Consider the following 26,822-nt stretch of genomic DNA (forward strand, 5'->3'; position numbering starts at 1 on the left):
ACACTCTGGTGGGGTAAAACTGAAAGGTTTCTAGCCACTACACAGTGTGGGAGAAGAAGAAAAAAGAAAAGAAAACTCATGTCTTTTGAGCATCCACTATGTGTAAGACCTGGGGCTAAGCACTTTTACATATACCATCTCCTGTAATTCCCACAGCTCAACAGGGAAGTAGGGATCAGCTCTATCCTCACAGAAAATGAAAAGGAGGCTCAGAGAGACCGCAGAACCAATAAGGGGGAAAGTAGGTATTCAAACCAAGATCTAACTCCAAAAAAGTTTCCACATTTCCTCAAAGCCTCTTCCTGTGAACTTCACCAGGTGTAATTCCATTTTTGCCTTTTGATTTCGTGACTAGAGAAACTGATTGTTTAAAACCATAGGATATGGTCTTCTTTTTCCTGAAGAAAAAAAAAAGTTTTACTATATTATGTTCAGAATCCTATTAAAAAGTAGTGTGTGTACTAAACAACAATGTGGCATGTCATTCTATCATTCCAGAAATTGAAAATGTGGGAGCAGTCCAGCGGGCAGGCATTCTCTTCTTCCGAGTCATGCTGAAAGAGCTACAACAGTGCCTCCGGCTGCTTACCTCCATGGACTTTGTGTCACTGTTGCTCTATGATTATGATCTTCTGGCAGAGCCAAAATCACCAGACAGCCAGTCCCAGGAGTTGGAAGCTAACATAAGACTAGTACAAGACATCCTAAAAGGGATTATCTTGTTCTTTCATCCAGAATTGGAATTATCAAGTGACTTAGGAAATTGGGATCAGTGTAAACTGGTAAGTTTTTTTTTAAGTACACTTTATTGAAAAATACCCTACACAAGTTTAGATATACAAATCATAATTGCACAAATCCTAAGTATACAAAGGCAAGAATTTTTACACAATGAACATTTGTAACAGGCACCTAGATCAAGAAACAGAACATTAGTGGCATCCCCAAAGCCGTCCTCTGTACCGTACCCTCTCCCATCACCAGCTTCTCTCACACACACACACACACACACACACACACACACGCACACTCACCCTCGGGTAACCAGAATCCTGACTTCTAACACCATAGACTGGTTTTGCCTGTTTTGAAGTGTATATAAATGGAATTATGTAAACTGATGAATTGGGCACTCTACTTCCACTTGTTGATGATTCCATAACTTTTGTTCTTTGTTCACAGTACGTTAACCAATACTTAGTCGAGAATATTTGTGACTTTGATCCAACTGCTAGGAAACTGAAGGTTAATTTAAAGCTCATTGATGAATATATCAGAGGTAAATTTCCACTTAATTTTGGTCTAAATCTATACCAAGAGCAACAAAACACAGTTGCAATCCAGAGACTTTTATTAGAATAAAGCAAGTGGCTCATACATTCAATTTTTAGGGGAAAATAGTTCTGATTATAGTCTTCTAAAAGGAGGGGCATTGTCTGTAATCTACTGCAATCCCCAAAGTGACTGTCTGTGCCACACGTATGAGAATTCAGAAGCACCTCTGTCTCCCACTTATTGACTACATGTTCATAATTCGCTAAAAAATAAAAGCAAATAGGGGCTGCAGTGAGACTAGGAGACAAGTATGTTAAGCAAAAAGACAGCTATTATCTTTAGTTCCCATGAAGAACCGAAGAAAATAATAGATTATGAGTCTTTATAGACTAGTAATGTAGACTTTTTGGGAGGAGCATCAGCAGGAATCAAAGCAGTGAGGCTCCCAGGTTGGAAAAGGTGATGAGCTCTTTGACCACAGAGAACTGGTAACATATAAGGGTAAATATGCATATACAAGCACACATTTCTCTATGTGTGTATATTACCCCACCAGAGACCTAAGGCCAGTTTTGTTTTGTTCTGTTTTTGTTTTTTGCTGCTCGGCTTGTGGGATCTTAGTTCCCCAACCAGGGATCGAACCTAGGCCCTCGGCAGTGGAAGCACAGAGTCCTAACCACTGGACGGCCAGGGAATCCCCCTGAGGCCGTTTATATGAATAGAACAGTAAAGAGCGAACTTAAAAATTTGGTTCTTTTTTTTTAACTCATTTAAAAAACTAATCATTAATTGGAAAAATGGCTCTGTAGAAATCTCTTCACTAAGCCTATCCATCTCTCCCCCACTCTCTTTGGAGACTCTGGACCAAGTCACAAGGGTTTCTAGACTTCTGTGACATCTATATTAGGCAGAGCGGCTTAGAATCAGACTCCTAGGACAAGAGAAAGGAAAAGGCAACTCGGGGGAAGACAGCCACACTCTTCAGGCTGTCTGTGGCAGTGGAAGCACGTAGCACAGCGGAAGCACAAAGCAGTGAGCGAGGACGGGTGGATGAGAGAGAGAGAGATCTTCTGGCTTAGGAAGGCGAGATACTCCCAGAAGTTCGGGAGTGCTAGACACGAGATTCACATAAAAGTTAACATGGGGCTTCGCTGGTGGTGCAGTGGTTGAGAGTCTGCCTGCCGATGCAGGGGACACAGGTTTGTGCCCCAGTCCGGGAAGATCCCACATGCCGTGGAGCAGCTAGGCCCGTGAGCCATGGCCACTGAGCCTGCGCGTCCGGAGCCTGTGCTCCGCAATGGGAGAGGCCACAACAGTGAGAGGCCTGCGTACCGCCAAAAAAAAAAAAAAAATAGTTCACATGAATTCATGTGGACTGAGAGTGGTGTGAGTAAAGATTAGAATTCCTGTTTGGAAGGTCTTCTGCGTGCCCTCAGGGCCATGGACTGATTCACAGAGCCTCTGCATTCACAGGTGTTGCAGTTATCACTTCTAAGGTGCTGTTTAAGGAAAACAGTAACGGCAGCAACAACAAAAACGAATACGTGTTCACTATATATTTGTATACACTGTACTTGGTCTATACTTGTTCACTGTTCACTGAGGACTTAAAACTCTAGCAGAAATATTTTCTATGTCAGTGCCTAGTTGCTGCTCTTTCCTTTGGAGTAGATTTAGTCCCTGCCTTGGGCCTGGCACTGCCCCATGTGTGACCCGTTTGTCTAACTGAGATTCTCCCTGAGTCCCTACTCCACTTTGGTCCCCATCCAACCTGCCAGCCCCTTGGCCTAGAACCAGATCCTGCTGCCACTTGTGTCCCTTCAAACTGATGTTCCCCTTCTTGGGCAAGGACTCAGGTACCCCCCAGTGTCCAGTCCAGTCCCTCTGTCAGATAGGAGCTAGGGATGAGGATCAGGCCCCTCCCCTCTCCACCTTGAAGGCATGTTCAGGAATTGGCTCTCAGCCCTTAATAAAGGCATCATCCATGGCATTGTACCAATGCTTCAAGGGAGTTTCTTCAGGCTCACCTCCGATTTGCCTATCAGAACTACCTCCTGTTGTCATATATAGCTCTTTTGTTTCAGGAAAACATGGAAATTTCTGTTTCCTTTGCTTGCCCCCACTTTGGACTGTGCTAGCTGATTCCTCAGTAGCCTTGATCTCCAATGCTCCCCACCACTTTCTCTTCCAGCAGTGTCCTCAGGTGCCAGGAATTCCAACTGCAGTTAACAGAGCTGGATTCAGCCAGAAGCTAATATCCCCTAGGCTCCCCTACCACGGCCACCAAACCTTTAGCATTACCACAGTCTCTGAATCAATCAAGAAAGTTCAGACCACCCAGGTACCAACCCTCTCTCCTTCAGATGCAATTGTATCAGGAAATTCTAAGCTCCGCATTTGGGGAAAGGAAAGAGAACTCTTGGGGCACCCTTCTGCTTGTGCCAGAAAAAGAGGAGTCTTCTGGCAGGGCACTCTGCTGCCCAAGTTTATCTGAGCCTTCTTCTAGAAGTAAGTAAGGCCCCTACTCAATGACTCCACCCGGCATGAAATGCCACCAATACCTATAGGTTCTGCCCAGGATGGGGAGGGACTTTTGGCATAGCTCCAAACTCACCAAACCTTCCAAACTGATGATTTTGCCAAGAAAACAGAGTCAGGGCTGGTGATGTGCCCACACTTTTTTAGGGCTTCTGCTTCCAACTCTCACTCCACTTCATCCTAGCTCTAGCGAGATCATACGGTATTTGTCTTTGTCTGACTCATTGCACTTAACCTAATGCCCTGAAGTTTCATCCATGTTGTTGCAAATGGCAGAATTTCCTTATTTTTTATGACTGAACAATATTCCACTATATGTATATATCACATTTTCATTATTCATTCATCTGTCAGTGAACACCTAGGTTGTTCCCACGTCTTGGTTATTGTAAGTAACACTGCAGTGAACATGAGGGGTGCAGATATCTCTTCAAGATAGTGATTTCATTTCCTTCAGATGTATACCCAAAAATGGAATTGCTGGACCATATGGTGGTTCTATTTATAATGTTTTGAGAAAACTCCATATTGTTTTCCATAGTGACTGCACCAATTTACATTCCTACCAACTGTGCATAAGGGTTCTCTTTTCTCCACATCCTGGCCAGCACTTGTTATTTCTTGGGGTTTTTTTGTTTGTTTGGTTTTTGTTTTGGTAATAGCCTTTCTAGCAGATGTGTTGTGATATCTCATCGTGCTTTTGATTTACATTTCTAGAAAGGGTTATTTTATATTCTGGTGGAATTCCAGGTAGCTGTGTCCCACCTTTATATTGAGACAGTCACCTTTGCAGGAGCACTGGGCAGCTTTGTTCAGCAGGCTTGGCTTCCCAAGACTATGCCATTGCATGTGAATGTTGCTGACATACTTCCCTGTGGGGGACCCACTGACTCCAGTGACCACTCCCGGACAGCTGTGCATAGTGCATCAAAAGCCTGCTACCCTCTGTTACTCTGCCTAAAGTACTCATGTAGTTAGCCTTCTCTACCTGAAGACCCGTGATCTGACCACCTTGTAATGGATCTGTTCTCCTCACTCCATTTTGGACCTCTGATGCCAGCCTCACCTGGTTTTTCTGTCCCATGTCCCCTTCCCAGTGGGTTTGGACAGATGTTTTCTACCAGGAAATGTTCTCAGACCTAGAGGTAAGAAGAGCTGTCTCCCATTCCAAGTGTGACCAGAATCACTTTGCTGTCTAGAAACTGTGTTTCTGCAAGTAGCCATACTTCCTCCCCACACCTAAATCCAAGCGTCTATAGGTGCCCAGACACTGGTCTCAGCAGGAGTTCCCCAGGCCCTCCACTTTTCCTGCGAGAGACCCAGGGCTTCTCTTCCAAAGCGGCCACAGCCTCAGTGCTATCACCATCTATAAAGAAACTCACCAGCTTCCTCCATAAAATACCACCATGATCCTCCAAGAATGACAATGGAGGGAGATGATCTACCATCAGGGGGCAGGACTGCTGGACTCACAGCCCTGATTAACTTCTGTCCTCAAGATTCACCTTTCCCCTGGGAGATCTTTCCCTAATTGCTATTGCCACCACCGTGGTGGCTCTACTGCGTGCTGTTCTCCATCCCTCTCCGCTCCAGAAGTGGGGCAAGACTCTCTCCTTCACCTCCTACTGCACAGCTAAAGATCAGACAGGGTTCTACCAACCATCCAGAAATAGCAAATATGAATACAGCACTGAACTGAATCTGCAACTGTGAGGATGTGCCGGGTTCTTTTAAATGAGTCAGAATGAAATGGACAAGAAACCAAGAAAATTGTTTTGTCCTATTTGACTTGGATTTGGTTACAGTTCCCTACCACCTTTTCAAACCTAGTATTCTTAGATAGTGGCCTCTTCCAAGACTTGTTCCTACTTGTCGGAAAAGAGCTGCTATCACAGTTAGACCTGGGTTTAAGAGGGAGTCTAGAGTGTGATATTTATGAGTTGCTCACGAATTTCAGGCTCTAGAGGTAGAAACATCCATTCCGTTCTAGAATAGATTCCCTTGTCCTGAAAAGAACTACTTAAAGGGCCCTTTTAGTTAAGATATGAGACAAGTACTCACACACTGTTCAGGAACTATTTTGGAATTTGGTAAAAACCTGGGGCCTTGATGCTTGCCCATTTCCCATGCATTTCCCTTCCAGTTTCAAGTCATCTGGGGGAAAAAGAAAGAGAAAAATTAAATTAGCTATTTTCTTTCGTTCCTTATCACTCCTGATTTTAAATTTTGAAGTTTTCCAATAGTAGTTATTGAATTATGAGAAAAATGGTTTTGTCAAGGTAACATCCCATTGCTTTGATATCTGATAAAGGCTGTTGAAAATCAGTTTAATGAGAACATTTTTCTATTTAAGGCAAACATATTTTCCAAGTTCCTTTGTCACTCATTTTTTTCATTTCAGTGGATGTTAAAACAATCTTTTATCCCAAAAGGATTATAAAAATTATATCATACTTTTTTTTTTTTTTTGCGGTACGTGGGCCTCTCACTGTTGGGGCCTCTCCCGTTGCAGAGCACAGGCTCTGGACGCTCAGGTTCAGTGGCCATTGTTCACGGGCCCAGCCATTCCGCGGCATGTGGGATCTTCCCGGACCAGGGCACGAACCCATGTCCCCTGCATCGGCAGGCGGACTCTCAACCACTGCGCCACCAGGGAAGCCCTATATCATACTTTTTATTAAAGTACTTTAAAAGGTCAAATAGAACTAAAAGCCTTCTAACAAAGAAGTCACTAGCCCATCCCTTTCCTCTCTTTTCCCCAGTTCCTCTCACCATGCAATTCTTTTTGACTCTTTTGACTGTTTCTTCTGTTGTTTTCAAATTTTCTATATTTCTAATATTATGCACTATTGCTATCTTTTGAGTCATTAACTTAAGCCTTGTCAAATGATTTTCTTCTTATAGATGAAAGTTTAGTTCTGTTATACCACAATTTTCTTACCTTGCCCTCCCAATGAAATTGTATTACTATTTGGAGTTAAATCCAAATGCAATGTTTACATGATTTTGCCTATTCAGATATCCACAGCTGAGCATTGTAGCATATTTTGATCATTCCTTTTTCATTTTTGTTTTTCCTGAAGTAAATAATTGCCTTTTATTTTTTAAATTGCTTAGTTTTCTTTGTACTTCATAATTATTCTCACCCCTTCTATTTGTCTCTCCGTATTTTTAATTTCCCAAAAGGTCAGTTTTACCAGGTAATTTTTGTTGGTTTCAATTTCTTTTTTTCTTGAAGCCATCCTTTCTAGAGATCTTAATTTTCTTTGAATCTGGGGCCTTCCCCCACCCCAGATCTGCTCCTTAGCTGCCTTCCTGAAATTTATTTTGCTGCCGTCAGAGGTATTTACTTTGCCATTCTCTTCGTTCATTCTTCCTCCATCTACTCCCATGTTTTGAGATAGCATATCTCTAGTAGTTTCCTGAGCACTAGTGCATGAATGGTAAATTTTTTGAGACTTTTCACGTCTGAAGATGTTTTTATTCAACTGTCACATTTGATTTGTAGTTTGCTAGGAAGTGTAATTTTAAAGACATTGCCCCATTGTCTTTTTTTTTTTTTTTGCTGCGTTGGGCCTTCGTTGCTACGCCTGGGCTTTCTCTAGTTGCAGTGAGCGGGGGCTACTCTTCATTGCAGTGCATGGGCTTCTCACTGCGGTGGCTTCTCTTGTTGTGGAGCATGGGCTCTAGGCACGCCGGCTTGAGTAGTTGTGGCACGCGGGCTCAGTAGTTGTGGTGCACAGGTTTGGTTGCTCCGAGGCATGTGGCATCTTCCCGGACCAGGGCTCGAACCCATGTCCCCTGCATTGGCCGGCGGATTCTTAACCACTGCGCCACCAGAGAAGTCCCCCATTGTCTTCTTTTAGAAATTGAGATATAATTCACATACCACAGATTTCACTCTTTTAAAGTATACCATTTAGTGGTTTTTAGTATGTTCACCAGGTTGTGCAATCATCACCACTATCTAATTTTAGAATATTTTCATCACTTTAGAAAGAAACCTGGTACCCATTAGCAGTCACTCTCCTTTGCCCCTCCCCACCCCAGCCCTTGGCAACCACTAATCTACTTTCAGTATCTATATATTTGCCTATTCTGGACATTTCATATAAATGGAATCATACAATAGGTGGCTTTTGTATGTGGCTTCTTTCACTTAGCATAATGTTTCAAGGTTCATCTATGTCCAAGCATGTATCAGTACTTCATTACTTTCTTATAGCTGAATAATAGTCTATTATAAGGATATACCACATTTTATTTATCCATTTATCAGTCGATGGACATGTGAGTTGTTTCTACTTTTTGGCTATTATAAATAATACTGCTATGAATATTTGTTTACAAGTTTTTTTGTGAGTATATGTTTTCAGTTCTCTTGATACATAACTATGAGTGGAATTGCTGGGTCATATGGAAACTCTATGGTTAACTTCTTGAGGAAATGGCTCCGTTGTTAGAAGAAACTTGGAAACTTCCAAGCTTGCTGTTGAAAAGAAGTCTGAAGCCTTTCTGATTCTGCGCATGTAACTTTCAGATTCTGTGCATGTTTTGTTTTGTTTCTCTCCAGAAGCTATAGAATTACTCCTTTATCTCCAAGACTGTGAAATTTCATAATGATATGTCTTGATGTGGGTCTGTTTTCATCCATTGATCTGAGCACTCACTGGGCCTTTTCAGTTGTGAAACACAGGTCCTTAAGTCCTGATGATTTCCTCCATGGCATCAAGGCTGCTACTTACAGCTGTGCAGTCTGTGCACTGCACAGATGTGCCCTGCTGAGGATGGTGGGGGCTGAAATCTAACCAGAATTCCATTCACTAAACTGTGTGCTTCAGCTTAAGGCTATATCTGCTTGGAGGAGGGGTATCTCTTTCCTCACACCTTTTTCTTTCTTTCTTTCTTTCTTTTTTTTTTTTGCAGTATGTGGGCCTCTCACTCTTGGGGCCTCTCCCGTTGCGGAGCACAGGCTCCGGACGTGCAGGCTCAACGGCCATGGCTCACGGGCCCAGCCGCTCCGCGGCATGTGGGATCTTCCCGGACAGGAGCACGAACCCGTGTCCCCTGCATCGGCAGGCGGACTCTCAACCACTGCGCCACCAGGGAAGCCCTCTTTTTTTTTTTTTTTTTTTTTTTAACTTTTAATTTTATATTGGAGTATAGCCGATTAACAGTGTTGTGATAGTTTCAGGTGCACAGCAAGGCGACTCAACCATACATATACATGTATCCATTCTCCCCCAGACTCTCCCCCATCCAGGCTGCCACGTAACATTGAGCAGAGTTCCCTGTGCTATACAGTAGATCATACACCTTTTTCTGCTCAGCAAGCCGTGTGCTTATAGAGTATATTCATCCATGGTAGGTGTCTTTTTCTTATTTACACAAAAATGACCTAGAGGTTAGTGGAGGCCCTACCCTCCCTTTTCTGTGTTCCCTCTTTGGAACTCCTCCTATTATTCAGACATGGGATCTCCTAGATTCAGGCTCAAAAATTCCTGTATTTTCTGTCCTATTTTCCATCTTTTTGTTTCACTTTCTGAGACATTCTCTCAACTTTTAATCCTATTGAATTTTTGTTTCTGTGCATTTTAATGTTTGAGAGCTTTTGTTGCTCTTGTTCTCTAAATATTTGCTTTCTACAACATGTTCATATTTCATGAATGCAATGTCTTATCTTACTGAGAGTATTAATGGTAAGTATTTTTTGAAGTTTTCTTCTCCCTGTTGTTTCTCATCTTTCTGTTTTAGTGTTTTGGTCTCTGTATCTCATCTTCTCTACATCATACCACTGGGCAACCTTCCCTCCCCAACCTTAGAAATTTATTCCTCAGAGAGGGTAACCTAGAATTTCTTTGGACTGGGGGACGTCAGACACAACTGAGAGGGAGAGTACCAGAGTGAAAACAGGGAGAGTATTAGTGTGTTTACTGAATGCAAAGACCCCTGTAACAGGCTTCCCACACTAAGCTCCAAACAAAAAGGAGCAAACAACTGATACCTGTGCCATTGGAATACAAGAAAAAATATCATTCAACTTTTATTTGTAATGGTTTTATCACATCAATAGCGAGTTTCTATTTTTTGTTTAAAAGTGTTTTAAAATAATTTAATTTAAATAAACAGTAAAGGGACTTCCCTGGTGGCGCAGTGGTTAAGAATCCACTTGCCAATTCAGGGGACAGGGGTTTGAGCCCTGCTCCAGGAAGATCCCACATGCTGCAGAGCAACTAAGACCGTGCGCCACAACGACTGAGCCTGTGCTCTAGAGCTCGCGAGCCACAACTACTGAGCCCACGTGCCACAACTACTGAGCCCACGTGCCACAACAACTGAAGCCCGTGCACCTAGAGCCCGTGCTCCGCAACAAGAGAAGCCACTGCAGTGAGAAACCCGCGCACCGCAACGAAGAGTAGCCCCCGCTCGCTGCAACTAGGGAAAGCTCGCATGCAACAAAGACCCAATGCAACCAAAATTTTTTAAAAAAGATACACTGCTTGCTGATCTTGGGTTAGATTTTAGTTGAAAGGAGCAGTTACACTTTAACTTTTGGATTTGAAGCTTAAGGACTTCATTCTTTATTGCTTCGCACATCTTTCTAATTGTCTATAATTCCCAAAGGATTAATCCAGTGTTAAAGCAGAGATCCATAAATGGAATTTTAATTATAAATATCCTATAATACCCCAATGTTTTCAGCAGAATGAATTCCCTATGTAATTAAAAGTTTGATTAAGCTAGACCTTACAAAAATACCATAAAATGTTTCTGAATTAATAGGTTCATAAACAGAGATTCAAAGTTTGACCCAGCAAGTCTTTAAACTCAGATATATTCAAATAATTTACTATATCCTTTACAAAGGAAGAATTACTACATCTATGCGCATTGGAGCTCTGCTGAACTGCAGAGATCTGGCGTCTATCCACCACAAGAGGGCAGTAACACTCAACCGTTGTTACTGGGAACCCAGCCGACCGATGGAGGCTTCATTAGAGAAATCATTAGAGCCAGTTGTTAAGGCATCAATCTCTCATTGAAACGGGGCAGGGAAACAGGAACCTCCACCCAGACAGGTTCGGAGCTTCTGTCCTCGGTAACAGTAAGACAGGAAATAAGCAACAGGGGCTTGTGAAAGGGAGCGACGTCGCTCCCCATCCTCAAATCCTTGAATCACCGTGGAGATGGCTGATTAGCTTAATAATGGCTGCAGATAGGGGTCTGATCATTTGGATGTCGGATAAGAACACTGGCAGGCGTCAATGCAACAGGGCTCTTAATGGGGATCTGGAAAAGGCAGAATAAAGGCTGTGGGCAGTAGCAGAGCTGTTATATCTCAGAAAATTAGTTAGGACTGGTTTTAGGAGTGTTCTAGAGTGAAGTTTAATTTAGATTCATAACATTGGAATATTATGATAATCAAAGTAATCTTTGCAGCCTATAGCATTAACTTTTAAAGCTTCCAGGAAGCTAATTAATACAAAAAGCGATCAATTATAACAAATGCATCTCAATATTTTAAGTATGTATGTTATTGGTCTAGTACTACCCATAATATCATATGAATCAGGGGGTTTTTTTGTTTTTTTTTTTTTGTGGTATGTGGGCCTCTCACTGTTGTGGCCTCTCCCGTTGCGGAGCGCAGGCTCCGGACACGCAGGCTCTGCGGCCATGGCTCACGGGCCCAGCCGCTCCGCGGCATATGGGATCTTCCCAGACCGGGGCACGAACCCGTGTCCCCTGCATCGGCAGGCGAACTCTCAACCACTGCGCCACCAGGGAAGCCCTGAATCAAGTATTTTTAATGTGAATAATTTTTAATTATTCCACAATTTAATGTTGTTTCAATCAACATTTATTAAACACCTACAACTGAGAGAAGACAGTACCTCTGTGTGTGTGCGTGCGTGTGTTAAAACAGAATTTTAGAAAATTGTACCCACGTGTTTTAAAGTGAGCTTCAAATAAAAATGAGACTTGAGTATGTTTTCCATATTTTATGTGCCTTTCCTGTCCCACATTGTACCTTTGTGGTAGTGATGCCTTCAAAACCATAGAAAGTCTAAGCCTAATTCAGGGAAATTTGTTCCTTCATGTTGATAGAAGATAGGGAAATAATATATGTTCTGTTTTGTCATCCTAATAGATATCCATAAGTGACATAATTGTCAGTGTTGTTAATGAGCTACTGTATAGAAAGCATTTAAAACCTCTTGTTCAATTATAAGTATCACTTAATAGTTTGATTCAACTCAAATCAGCAAACATTTATTGGGTTAGGAACTGTATTAGACACTAGAAGTAACAAAAATGAGTAAAACATAGACCTGAGGGTAGAAGGCACCTGAAAGAAGGAAGGTAATTAACATTTTTTTAAGCAACTACTCTGTGACAGATTTTTGCATATCTTTTCTCATTAATCCTCATAGCAATTCTGAGTTATCTCTGTTTTTTGGAAGAAAAAACAGGCTCAGAGCAATTAAGTGACTTTTTTCAAGGTCACAAAACTAGTTGGGGTACAGCCAAGATTAGAACTCAGATCCTTTCAACTTTGAAGTATATTCTCTTTCCATTGGACCATTCTATCTGAATATTAGTCACTGACTGACTCCTGGGAAAAAGTAACTTTTACGAATGGCAGCTTAATAGTTAGCAGTCTAACAAATGAAATGTTTTGGTGTACAGTGATTATATGTTTAAAAATAATTTTTAATTAGGAAATATTTCAAACACAGAAGTTAGAGACTAACACCTGTGTAGTCATTATGGAGCCATATTCTGTATCCAAGCTTAACATTATGCATGGTTGAGTCAGACTTTCTTAAAGAAAGAAAACATTATAGGAACAGTTGAGACTTTCTATACCCCTCCCTGATCCCATTCTCTTCTCTTCCTCCCTAGAGCTAATATTATTATGAATTTGGTGTTTATCAGTTTCATCATGATTTCTTACTTTTACTACATGCCTATGAATCCATAAACAATATAATATTTTCAGGTTTTAAAATTGTTTTTAACTATATCCAAAAGAACATACTATTCTACAACTTACTGTTCTCAACAGTATGTTTTTGAGATTTATCCACAATGATATATGTAGCTCTAGTTCTTTGTTAAATGCTGTGTAGTATTCCATTATATGAATATAAGGAAATTTATTTATCCATTTTCCTGTAATTACATATTTAAACAGGATTCTGCTATGGTTTTGACTCAAAATATATCGAATGAACTTTTGTCATAATTTATATTTTATATTTTAGTATTAAAATATATTTTAGTAATAAAAGTACAAAACTATTCACACTTTCTTTTTTCTTGGTGCAGATCATTCTAGAATTGAAGTATGGACATTTGGTAATACTGCTATCGAATACTTATACCACTGGGCACACATCTGTTCAGCTCTTATGAAGCTGAACAAAAAAATAAATAGTGCCATTTCACCCCCATTGCCATCCGAGACTGACTCCTATGTGTATGCAAAATGCCAGGGGGAAGCTTGCTAGGGAAATGCTAATGGAACTGCTACTGTATTTACGGTATTTTTGTCATGTTCAGTTTTGTTTGTTAACTATAAAATAAAATATTTTCATTTGGAAAGGAGTGCCACATAAACATATTCTTCTCCTAGACATTTATCTCAGTGCTTTATAAAACCAAAAGTGCTACCTAAGGAGAAATTTGATCTAAAAAATATCCAGTTAAGGTAGCCATAACGAAATGTATGTTATAGAATATATTTTAAAGTTTCCTTTTAGTTTTAGCATTGTATCTGGCATGGGACTATTACGGTTCGTTGGGCAGAGTTATTTTAATTTTTTTAAGTACAAGCGAAGAAAGACTGAGGATTTAGAAAAAATGGCAGTTTTTACATCAAAAGAGCACCAAGTAATAAAGATTTTAAGAAATGGACTGGGAATTGTTTTTCTAATTTTTCAAAGACTTATATGAGCACCACTTCCTCCCCATCCCCATCTCCACCCCCCACCCCTACTTACCTTAACAACTTAAAAGTTATTTCAATGAATAGAAATTCTGGGAAAATGTTTGTCCATGACTCACGGAAAAAAGAAGACACTTTTTTTAAATAACAAAATCCTCTCAAGTTCAAGAACTGCAAAAAGAATTTATATTTATTTAAAGCTTCTTACTACAGCAAACTTTACTGCTCTGTTGTGAGATTTCATCTTTGCAATAAGATATCTGATGACAGAGTCCATTTTTAATAAAATTTTGGGAAATTAAACTTCATTTTCTTTATTTGGTTGACAAAATGTGATGTGTTCCAAACATCTTATATTTTGAGATTGGAGGTCCCTTTTTAACCTTTTCTGATAAGATGGCAGTGTTATTACCAGGCCTCATCTCTTGGATGATCGCATGCCCAGTTTTAACCTATAAGCCTGTTTCATATTTGGAAGTGGTCTTTTCAGGGCATTTGCAGCAACATTTCTAGGAACAATGTTCTTGAAGATATTAAACTGATAGCCACATATCGTGATGGCTTCAGATCAAGCTTATAAAGAGTCCACTGTGAATACAAATGGCATTTTAGGCAGCAAGGAGGGGAAATTTTTGCAGACTGCCACCTGTTTAACCATTATCATGGTTATTTTATTAGCTCTTTCTCCATAGTTTATAGGTAACAATGATACTGCATGGTGTAGACCATCCAGACCACTTTCCTTTATCATGGAGTTAACTAAATGGCATCCAGCTTAATGATAAAATCACACACTTGCATGGCATTTTAACTTGTTTGAAGTATCAGCATTTTCACATACTAGCTCATTTGATCCTCCTCATAACGTGTAAGGTGGCAGTCTCAATATTACAATACTCTGCCCATCTTATAACCAAGGAAATAGGCTCAAAGAGTGAGTTATTTAGGTCACAACAGCTAGTAAGAGGCACACACATGTCCTAATTTCTGTTTTATTGCTCTTGCCAGCATTCCAGACATCTCACCAACACTTTCCAGACTTTACTAGGCTAAAGACTATGCTATTAGTCTTTTGGAAACTACTTTAGAATTAAGCAACCAACAGGGTTGAATTTATCTAACTATCGTTCAAGTAAAATCCTATCCCTTAACACCAGGAGTTTACTCTTTTAGTGAAGAGGATGTTATTTATGCTTGACAAAAATTTAGATGTAGGTTTATATTTAAACTATTTATTTGACTCAATAGATTTATTGATTTATTTGTATTTACATATACTTCAGAAGCTTAGACTTGATTAATTGAATTTTTAAATTAGCTCTTTCTCCATATTTTATAGGTAACAATGATACTGCATGGTGTAGACCATCCAGACCACTTTCCTTTATAATTACAGCTTTCCATGGTCCAGAAACAACATAAGGTTTCAAGACAATGATATTGGAATCCCAGAAAAGCTCCTATTGGCTCTTTTAACAGCTTTATTGAAATATAACACATATATTATACAATTCACATACTTAATGAAAATGCTTTTTAGTATATTCACAAAATTGTGCAACCATTTACAACTATCAATTTCAGAACATTTTCATCACCCCCATAAAAACTCCATACCTATTAGCAATCACTCCGCATTTTTCCCCACCCCAGCCCTAGGCAACTACTAACCTTGCTTTCTCTATGGGTTTGCCTGTTCTGGATATTTTATATAAAAGGAATCATACATTATGTGGTCTTTTGTGACTGACTTCCCATTCCTTCATAATCTAAATGCGATCAAGCAACCAGCTGCCCTTAACTTCCACAGACATCCCCAATCTACGGACTCAGAAGACCCTTTGCAGGTAATTTAGGGAATTTTCATTCCTCTTCTGTAAGGTTTTATGCAATGCCACTCCCACCTAACCCCACCCTACATCATCAACTCTATGTTCCTCCCCTCCCCTCCATGACCTTATTATAAAGACTTCTCAGCAGGCAATATCAATTCATTAAATATTGCCTATGTCTTTCTCTGTAGGCATTGTAATTCCCCTTGGTGGGTGTTCCATCTCCTAGTCATTAACCATATTTTACCTCTCCTCAACCTACTGCCTGAGCTTAAAGGCAATGGGAGAATACAGAAGCTTGCATTATATAGGATATCGAGCTGGATAACTTTGTGTAACTAATTCCCCATCCGGTCTCCATAAGTAAGAGGCAGACAGCCCAGGCAGGAGGCTTTATTTTTACCCTTTATCGATTCTTTTTATTTTAAGCAAAATAACACATGCTCATAGTTTAAAAAGTCCTTCTGTCATACAAGGTCTATCAAGACCAGAGCATTTCCCAGCTCAACCTCACCCCTACTTTCCTTGCTTCTGAGTCATCTACTTTCAGTTCTTTTATCTCAGGAGTTAATAAACAGCCCACAAGCTAAATCTGGCTAGTTGCCTGTCATGATAAAGTTTTATTGGAAAAGCCATGCCCATATTGTCTATGACTGCTTTCATACCACTGGGCAGAGCTGAGTAGCTGCCACAGAGACCTATGACCCATAAAGCCTAAATATTTACTATCTAACCCTTTGCATAAAAAGTTTGCCAACCCCATTCTGGCTGTAGTTTTTTTTTTTTTTTTTTTTTTTTTGCTGTACTTGGGCTTCTCACTGTTGTGGCCTCTCCCGTTGCGGAGCACAAGCTCCGGACGCGCAGGCTCAGCGGCCATGGCTCACGGGCCCAGCCGCTCCGCGGCATGTGGGATCCTCCCGGACCGGGGCACGAACCCATGTCCCCTGCATCGGCAGGCGGACTCTCAACCACTGCACCACCAGGGAAGCCCCTGGCTGTAGTTTTGACATGTGCCTCCATATTGCAAAATAACACGCTGTGTGGCTTTTTTTTTTTTCCTGAATTAGGCAATATTTATTAACCTCTCAGTATGCAATACAAAGATTTAGCTCCTTCCCCAGTGTGTGCACCCACACACACACAAACACATACACATTTCCCACTCCTTCCTTCTTCCCAATATAATTACATAGTAATTTAGATCAGAATAGCTGGATATTCAGTGTTTGCATTATCATGATCATGTATGCTATTTAGGGCTTAGCTATGTAGTAAGTTACAATTATTTTCCTTTCCCGAACATCTTTTTGCTTTCCCTGGCATTTGTGTCAAAAGAAAACTTTTGGAGTGGCTGGAGTGACTATAAAGATATCAGACAAAGTAGATTTCAGAGCAAAGAATATTACTGTGATAAAGAAGGTAATTCCATAATGAAAAAATGGTCAATTAATTAAGAAGACAAAAATCTTAAATAGTTACACACCTAATAACATAGTTCCAAAATACACAGAGCAAAAACTAATAGGACTGCAGGTCCATAGAGAACATAAGTAGATTACTGGTTGCCTACTGTTGCGGGGGCGGGGGGCGGTAAATGGGAGTGACTAATGGTTACATGGTTTTTTTTCTGGGTATTGAAAGTATCCTAAAATTGCTTGTGATGATGGTAGCACAACTCTCTGAATATATTAAAAACCATTGAATTGTACGGTTTTGTTTTTTTTTGGCTGTGTGGCATGGCGAACGGGATCTTAGTTCTGGTACCAGGGATTGAACCCATGCCCCCTGCAGTGGAAGAGCAGAGTCTTACCCACTGGACCGCCAGGGAAGTCCTGAATTGTATACTTTAAATGGGTGAATTGCACAGTATGTGAATTATGTCTCAATAAAGCTGTTTTAAAAAAAGATGTTTATACTAAATAGAAATCTGGTTTTACACAAAGATATGGAGACACTGAAAATGGTAAATATGTGAATAAACATAATATTTTTCTTTTCTTTTTACATTGACCTATTTATTATATAAGGGATATGATAAAGTATACATATAAACAACCAGATAGAGATACATAGGTGAGGTCAGGAAGGGTGCTTCTGTCCTCATGAAGTTGGGGTGTACCACCCTCCGGGCAGGTGGATATGTTCACCAACCTGGAAGCTCTTAGAATTCCATACTTTTGGGTTGTTTATGGACGCTTCATTATGTAGGCATGATGGATCATTAATTTGGTTTAAAACCCCTCTCTTCTTCCCGGAGGATGGGAGGTGGGGTAGAAAGTTTCAAGCTTCTAACTATGGTGTGGTCTCTCTGGTGACTAGCCCCCATGCTGATGCTATCCAGAAGCCCACCAAGAGTTACCTCATTGGAACAAAATAACCCCTATCACCCAGGGAACCAGGCACTAGGGTCAAAGACCAAGTATCAAAACAACAGTTGCTCTTAGTGCTCTAATTACTCAGGAAATCACAAAGGTTTTAGGAGCTCTGTACTGGGAATCTGGGACAGAAACCAATATATGTGTCTATATATGTATATATATATTTTTCCTCTTATTTCACTGTGCCCCAAGCAGATTTCATATTTGGTTTCTATCTAGCCTTACCCTAATCACTTTGGGGGAAAAAAAGACATTCAGCATATTCCTATATGCAAAGCTATATAATTCCTTTAATAATATATCTCAGCATTAATTCATTTAGAAGAGTGGATATCAAAATGTGGTCTGTGGACTCCCAAAGGTCCCTAAAACACTTTTGGGATTTTCCAGGTCAAAACTATATTTCTAACAATTTGCCTTTTTCACTCATCCTCACACCAGTGTGCAACTGAACTTTGCAGAGGCTTCATGATGTGTGATGATGTCATCGTTCTGACAGCTAATAGAACGTGTGCCTGTGGATTCTTTTGCATTTTCTTTCAACTTTATTTCTTCCAGTTTTTTAAGATATAATTAACATACAGCACTGTATAAGTTTACGGTGTACAGCATAATAATTTGACTTACATACATTATGAAATGATTACAATAAATTTAGTGAACATACATCATTTCACATAGATATAAAAGAAAAAAAAATTTTTCTTTGTGATGAGAACTCTTAGGATTTACCCTCTTAACTACTTGCATATATAACATACAGCAATGTCAACTATATTAATCATGTTGTACATTACATCCTAATACTTTTTTATCTTATAACTGGAAGTTTGTGCCCTTTGACCATCCAATCCTCCTCCCACTACCCCACCCTTTCCTGCTAAAAAGAAAAAAAAGAAAAAGAAATCTGGATCTACACAAAGATACGCAGCCACGGGAAATGGTAAATATGTGGATAAACATAACATTTTTCTTATTTAAAAATATTTTTAAAAGATAATTGACTGTTTAAAGCAAAAATGATAATTTATTGTGCATTTATAACATAGGTAGAAGTAAAATGTGTGACAAATACAGCACAAAGTCTCAGAGAGGGAAAATGGAACTATACTTTTATAAAGTTTTTATACTATACAGAAAGTGCTTCATTCTTACTTGAAGGTAGACTGTGATAAGTTAAAGATGTGTACCAGAAACCCTAAAGCAAAACCTTAAAAAAAAAAGCAAAGTATGGCCAATAAGCCAACAAAGAAGTTGAAGCATAAAAATCTTAAGCAGAGTCATAAAAATTTATTAATTCAAAAGGGCGGGGGAAGGTGGAGGGGGGAGCACAAAAAACAGATAGGAAAAAGAGAAAACAAATTGCAACTATACTAATAACTGCTTTAATGAAAATGTTCTAAATACCCACGTTAAAAGGAAGAAATTGCCAGACTGGATAAAAAAGCAAGACCCAACTATATGCTATCAACAAGAGAACCACTTTAAATATAAAGACACAAACTAATTAAAATAGGTTAAAAGTAAAAGGACGGGAAAGGTACACTATGCTAACAATGCTGGTTACATTAATATCAGATAAAGTAGATAAAAATAAATAAAAAAGAGGATCATTTCTTAATGGTATAGGGGGTCAATGTAAGAGGACACAACAATCCTACATGTTTATATATCTAATAACAAAACTTCAAAATACATGAAACAAAACATGACAGGAGTAAAAAGAGAAATAGACAAATCCACAATTACAGTTGGAGATTTTAACATTCTTCTGTCGGTAATTCAAAAGATCTCTTTGCTGTTACCAGTTTGGAAACGGCCGAGAATGAGCGGGTCCACAGGTGAAGTGTGACTAGCATTTTTTTAAAAGTATCATATATAATTTTACTTCCTATACCCAGTGGTACCACGGTATTTTATTAATCATTTCTGTCCTATAATGAGATACTTAGCGTACAGATTTTCATCTTCTGCCAAATTACCCTGAGCCAGGTATACTCACGCTGAGTACCTCGGGGGCGGGGGGAAATCGATAGCCTAGGGCAGTGGTTTTCAAACTTGAGTATCAGAATTACCTGGAGGGCTTGTTAAAATTCAGATTTCTGGGCCCCGTCCCAGAGTTTCTGATTCCGTAGATGTGGAACAGAGCCGGAAATTTTGCATTTCTAACAAAGTCCCGGGTGATGCCGATTCTGCTGGTCCCAGGACCACTCTCTGCGAACCTCTGGCCTAAAATTTTGCCATTCCTTTCTTCACACTGATTTCGAGGCAGTCTGTCGGTTTTCAAAACAACGCCCAAAGCCAAGCATCAGATTCCCCGCAGTGCGGAAGCAACACAAAACGCGAACCCACCCGGTAGGCGGGGTCTAGGCCGCCCAAACCCGCGCGAGAGCTCACGTTCGACGTCGGCGTCTGCGTCAGCGTCACGTCGGCGTCGGCCACGTTCAGCGGAGACGGGAGCAAGATGGCGATTCCGGGCAGGCAGTGAGTGACCTGGGAGTTAGGGTTAGGCTGGGGAGTGAGACACCACGGCGACTGTGTCTTTGGCCGAGCAGTAGAATTGCGCTGGAAGTGAAGGGGCTGTGTCGTCAGGGATAGAGATGGGGGAAAGCGAGAAATCCTGAGGAACATATATTCCCATCCCCCCCCACATTTTCCAGGATGGAAGCCCGAAGTTTGAGGGAGAAACTTGTGAGGAAATAAAGGAAGTTAGGCTGAGGGGCAGAGAGCGAGACTTTTCTATTTTCCAAAAGCTCGGTCTGAGGCCCCTCAGTCTTGCTTCCTACCCCGCGCTTGAGTTTCTCCCCGGTTGGATGCTTTCAGGGGCAATGAGAAGAGAGACAATTCCTGGCTTTCTTAGAGGGCCTTGTTCTACTTGGCAGGTCAAGTTCTGATTACCGCCCTCCCTTCTCGGTTTAGGACTGTTGTGCTGAGAAGCCACAGAAAAGGGTAGGCATATAGGGAATTGGGGTATACGTTGCCACAAAAGAGACAAATGTTATATGTTCTTGGAAGTTTTATCTTTGATGTATAATCCTCGCTTGTGATGCGGCCTTCTGTGATTTCTGCGTCTTAAAGGCCAAAACGTGAGAAACTAAATGAGTTGGATCTGATGGGATGGTTCTTTCAGGTGCTCCAAGACAAAGCAAGTGTGCTTAATAAAGTGTAATGGCAATTTGCCCCGTGGCTACTTGGGTTTCTCAGTTAATGTAATCTTTTAAAAAATTTTCATGGGTGACATTAACCTTTATCCAATAACTTCTTTAAAATTGTGTACCCAATAGGAAAAAAAAACAAGTATTTTCTTGACTCTTGTTAGATCACAAGGATAATTTAGAGCATTTTTATTTTTAGTGGACATCAACTGAGCTTTCCACTAACATGTTCTTTTTAAAACCTTGCTATCATTTCACCATCTAAAACATTTCTGAACTCTTCATTCACTTCCCTTCTTTGATTAAAATGGTATTTTGATTTTGGCCCACAAATAATCACTTAAAATAATAATTATAAAATCTTAGTGCATATTAGAACTTTTAGATAGTTGAAAATCAGAACCAGTGTTATATGCTCATAGGTTATGTGACATGTTTTGACTTGGTAGCTTCGTCTGGAAGAGGTAGTGGCTGTATTATTGTTTAACATTTAAATATAATGGTGTAATTTCTATTTCAAAAAAAAAAATGCAGGTATGGGCTTACTTTGCCAAAGAAAGCACAGCAGTTGCACCCTGTTTTGCAAAAACCTTCAGTGTTTGGGAATGATTCTGATGATGATGATGAGGTAAGGGAAACTGTTTTTCTACTGCATTGTTGGAAATTTTTTTTTTAAATTGAACTTGTGAATTTAATGTCTTTGCTTGCTTTAGATATTTGTTAATACAGCATATCTGTAGCATTATAATTTACAGAATTATCAAAAAGAATAAAGAAGAAAGGTCTGCTTTTTTTTTTGTAGGTGATACACAGATAATCTAAGAGATTTTTTTTTTCCCAAGGCTATGAACTTCAGTTATTTTTAAGCAGTTATACAGAGTAATTTCAGACAATAATACTGATATATAACAAAATTGTTGCTGTAAAGATTCCTGGAAGTAAGCTATTAAGATGTTGCCAGTTTCCTAGAAATTTTTATTAGCAAAGTAGTTTCTTATGAGACTACTTTTGTGGTTACTCAGTGTCTGCTAAGTGTAGTTATTCAGTTGTAATATGGTAGTGTATAAAGTTAGCATTGATGATAATGACATCTAATATGAACATTTTATGTTTTAGCAGCCAAAACAGTGTTTTCCTATGAAGCCCCAGTTTACAGCAGTTTATAAAACCCCCAAATGTGTGCTTATTTAATACTTCAGTCATTTTCTGTATTTCTAAAAGACTTTGTATCAATTTCATACTTCCTTTGCTCTGGCAGAAAAAATCACTTCTCTTTCAGTTTTTACTAATTATATAATAGCATAGTTAGGTAATTGAACATATTTGATCCTTTGCTTCTTTTCTTCTGTTGAAGAAATAGACTCTAGATGGCTTACATTTTTTAAAGTTGATAATTTACATATAATTTGCATATAAACTTATGGATTTTAAGTGTACAGGTTGGTGACTTTTGACAAATATATACACCCCAGTCAAGATGTATTGTAGAATATTTCTCTCTTCCCTGAAAGTTCTTTAATGCCCCTTTGCAGTTAGTTTGCTTCCCCACATTATGCCCCAGACAACTATCTCATTGTGGTTTTGATTTGCATTTTACTTACGACCAAGGATATTGGCCATTTATGTATCATCTTTAGAGAAATGTCTGTTCATATCATTTGCCTAGTTTTTAATTGGGTTGTCATTTTGTTATGAGTTGTAAGATTCCTTTATACATTCGAGATACAAGTCTCTTATTAGATGTAATTTGTAAATATTTTCTCCCATTCTGTGAATTGTCTTTTCACTTTCTTGATAACGTCCTTTGAAGTACAAAAGTTCAATTTTGAGGAAGTCCAATATATTTTTTTTCTTAGGTTGCTACTGCTTTGGTGTCATACCTAAGAAACCATTGCTTAATCCAGGGTCACAAAGATTTACGCATATGTTTTCTTCTAAGAATTTTGTAGTTTTAGTTCTAAAATTACATCTATGATCCATTTTGAGTTAATTTTTATACGGTTATGAGATGGGGGTTCAGTTTCACTCTTTGCATGTGGATGGATATCCAGTTGTCCCAACACCATTTGTTGAAGGCTCTTCCCCACTGAATTGACACTACCCTTGTGGTTTGTTTTAATATACAAATAATTTTTTAAAATCACTGTAGACACAACAGAAAAATGCGTCATGGTTATCTTGTAGTTTCACATAAATCATCCTGGCATACCCACGTAATGCAAAGCAACATATACTCCAGTTTGAGAAGGATGGGTTTATACAAGTGATCTAGAAAGTTTACTGATGTGATTGCTGTTTCTTTTCCATTGTGAAATGAGGCTAGTGGAAGCTGGACGGTGGGTACACTAGAGTCAGAAAAGAAAGGCCTAGGGCCATTTTGCTCTTCCCTCCCTTCCTCCCACCCTCCTTCCTTTTACATAGAGAGACTTTAATGCAGATATTGGTTACATGGGTGATGGAAGACTTGAGAAGCTACAAGAGATGGTGAAGCAACCCAGAGATTAGCAGTAGTAAAAGGCAAGAAGTGATAAATGGAGGGATACAGGTAGGAGTTGGACCTGGAGGCCAGAGGCTAGGGTTACTTGGTGGGAACTGGACTTTTCCAAAAGGAGTTGAAGCCACGGGGAGATTCAGTCCTAGGTAGAGAGAGAGGCAGGGAGAAATACCTCGTCTTCTCCCTTTCTCCTACCCTCCAATATACTGTTTTTGTATTCTGTTGGTAGAACCCAGCCAGAAGCCAACTGACAGGGAGATGCAGTTTAGTTCTTAATGAGCAGAGAATATAAAACCGGTCTTTAGAATAATTTCCTTACCTATAAAACATCAGTCTGGTGAATTCCAGCTTATATTATTTGTATATTATTTAAATGTTTGTGAGCTTTGAATATAAAACTCTTCTTTTTAAAAAATTTATTTTATTGAAATATAGTTAATTTACAATGTTATGTTAATTTCTGCTGTACAGCAAAGTGACTCAGTTTATACACACACACACACATACATACATACATACATACATACATACATACATACATACACACACACACACATTCTTTTTCATATTCTTTTCCATTATGGTTTATCACAGGATATTGAATATAGTTTCCTGTGCTATACAGTAGGACCTTGTTGTTTATCCATTCTATATATAATAGTTTGCATCTGCTAATCCCAAACTCCCAATCAATTCCTCTCCCACCCACCTCCCCCTTGATAACCACAAGTCTCTTCTCTACGTCAGTGAATCTAAAACTCTCTTCTTTAAAAATTAATCAGTTAAGAAATAATAAAATTATTGGTGTTTTGGAAAATACAGAGAAAGATATTTTATGTTTCCCCTCCTGAGGAGGGCATTTGATAAACCTGGCGAGGAGCTTCTGAAGCAAATCCAACTATTCTTATTTTCAGGAATTCAGCAGAAGCAACTAAGAGCCCAAATTTAAGATCAGACTTTTATTCCAGTGGTCAAGCAGAGGGAGCCCTACCAAGCGAATTTGTTTCAGTGTGTGTTTGTATCCAGAGTTAGTTTAAAAATGGGAGAAAGTGGTAGTCCAGCACTTTAAATTATTATTTAAATAGTCCCTCTTTTTGAAATTATCAGAACTAAATAGAAACAATTATCATTTTGTTCAAAGGTAGAGGAGATGAAGAGTTTTTACCCCATATGAGTAAGGTTTATATTATATCCAAATGCTGCTGTCTGATAATAAGTGTTTGAGTGGTTTTGCTAAGATAGTGTGTTTGTTTCATTTTTTTCCAGTCTCTCCTCTCTTTCCAGTCCCATTGCCACCACCTTCATTACTTCTGTCATGGATTATTATAGCTTTGTAACAATTTCCTTATCACCTCTCTCTCTCCTCAAATTCATTTCAAATACTGTTGATAGATTGATCTTCCGAAAGCACAGTTCTCATCACTGTTAACTTCCTTACTCTTGAACCTAATTGTATTTAAAATCTAAACTGCTCATCCTGACATTGAAAGCCTTCCCTATGCTTTGGCTTCAAAGGACTTATTAGCATTTTCTCCTAACTGTGCTTCTCCATGCAAAGTACACTGTTATGTTTGTATTCTTTCACAACTCTACTTTTCTTCACACTGGAAGTCTCTCCATCCTGTATGTCCAAATTATAGCCATCCTTTAAAACCCAGTGCAAAAGTTGCTTCCTTCAAGATTTTCCCCACTAGAAAGACTCTTTCTTTTTCTGACACTCTTTACCTTTCTTAGAGCACTTAGCTTTTTATATCTTGTATTATAAGTTAGTTGCATACAAGTCTTTCACTGTACTAGAGTATGAGCTCCATGAGTTAGGATCCGAATGTTTGTGCTGGCTTCTAAGAATGAGTAAAATCATTTACTCAGATGTTTTAGCTGTCTATATTGTAAAGAGCCAGAGAGTAGATGTTTTAGGCTTTGCAAGCTAAGTAGTCAACTTTGATCTCCTAGTGTGAAAGCAGCCATTAGATAATATGTAAATGAATGAGCATGACTAATAAATGTGTTCTAATAAAACTTTATTTACAAAAGTAGGGATGGCTGAGATTTGGCTGTAACTTGCTGACCCATGATGTATACAATTATCCAAAGTATGTGTGACAACCAGTATTTCACAAGTGTTATGAAGTGGCTAGTGACTAAAATAGATGTTGCATGACAAACATGGAACTTCCTTTTAGATATTTCTCCGTGATAAATGCTTGCTCATTTTGCAGAACATAATGAATTTTTCTTTTAGTCTTGGCAATTGAAATGCTCATTTCTAGATAATAATAACCTTGTGAGATCCAGTTTTGTAATATAATTCATATGCCATGAAGAGGTATGATCCATACAAGCTGAGAATAGTCGCTGTTGGATAAAGATGCAAAACTTATTGATCTCTTTAAAAGAGAATATTAAGTTAAAATAGATAGCTTAAGTTCATTAATTTAGTTTTTTGTGTATATATCAAATATGTTAGATAAATGGTAGATGATAATAATTGCACTTTGAGTACTCAGAAGCCATGGTATAGTCCTTTTATAGGTTAAGCTTTCAATTTCATAAACTATAGAACAGTTACAAAAACTATAAGGAAAGCATTAAAACTCCAGCAGAAAACTAAGGAAAATACATAGAGAAATGTAGAAGAAATGGAAATATCTAATAAACATTAAAAATATTTAATCTTAGTATATCTAAGAAATGTAAATTAGGGCAACAGTAAGCTGCCATTTTTTTTTTTTTTTACTATGTTAGAAAATACTTTAAAAAATGATAATGGCAAGGTTTTGGTGAAATGGGAAATTCTGAAATTCAAAATTTTGTTCTTGTAAATCATTGCCCCTTTTTGGAAGGCAGTTTTGCAATTTGTATCAATCCTTTAAGAATCAAGTATATTTAACCCACTGTATCAATCAGAAGACAGAGGCTGTGCCAGAATTTTCCCTTCTAAAATTCTCTCCTAAGGAAGTTGCCAGAAGTTTGCATTAAAGATTTATAGGTATTCATAAGTCTTTATTTCACGGTTGTTTATGATAGTAAAATCTTAGAACCAGTCCAACTTTCAACAGTGAAAGCATGGCTAAAGTGAGGTGCAGTGTATATTACAGAATTGTTAGAAATAAAATGAAAGGAAAAAAGAGTAAAGAGAGCATTTTAGAATATTAATGGTAGTTGTCGTTGGTGGACTTATGAGTGGTTATTTTGTTTTTT

General features: G+C 38.9%; 2 protein-coding genes across 4 annotated transcripts in view; both read left to right on the top strand.

Annotated features, from left to right (window-relative positions):
* The window catches only part of EFCAB5 (EF-hand calcium binding domain 5), a 117,338-nt gene extending 101,981 nt beyond the window's left edge, over positions 1–15,357 (top strand). The window contains exons 22-24 of the mRNA XM_027130495.1: positions 499–782; positions 1,183–1,279; positions 13,144–15,357. Coding sequence (XP_026986296.1) covers positions 499–782; positions 1,183–1,279; positions 13,144–13,325 — 563 coding nt within the window. The 3' untranslated portion in view covers positions 13,326–15,357. The remainder of the gene's footprint in view (positions 1–498; positions 783–1,182; positions 1,280–13,143) is intronic.
* A 5,023-nt stretch (positions 15,358–20,380) lies between these two features.
* NSRP1 (nuclear speckle splicing regulatory protein 1) overlaps positions 20,381–26,822 on the top strand; it is a 66,256-nt gene continuing 59,814 nt past the window's right edge. The window contains exons 1-2 of one of the 3 annotated variants that reach the window (XM_027130530.1): positions 20,381–20,456; positions 21,662–21,755. In XM_027130530.1, the coding sequence (XP_026986331.1) occupies positions 20,437–20,456; positions 21,662–21,755 (114 nt within the window). In that variant the 5' untranslated portion in view covers positions 20,381–20,436. Of the gene's footprint in view, positions 20,457–20,482; positions 21,059–21,661; positions 21,756–26,822 lie in introns of those variants that run through there. The other 2 variants (XM_027130532.1, XM_027130531.1) reach the window with 2 other exon arrangements.

Source organism: Aethalodelphis obliquidens, unplaced genomic scaffold (assembly GCF_003676395.1).
Source record: "Aethalodelphis obliquidens isolate GAN/ISIS:26980383/991018 unplaced genomic scaffold, ASM367639v1 scaffold38, whole genome shotgun sequence".
Lineage (NCBI taxonomy): Eukaryota > Metazoa > Chordata > Mammalia > Artiodactyla > Delphinidae > Aethalodelphis > Aethalodelphis obliquidens.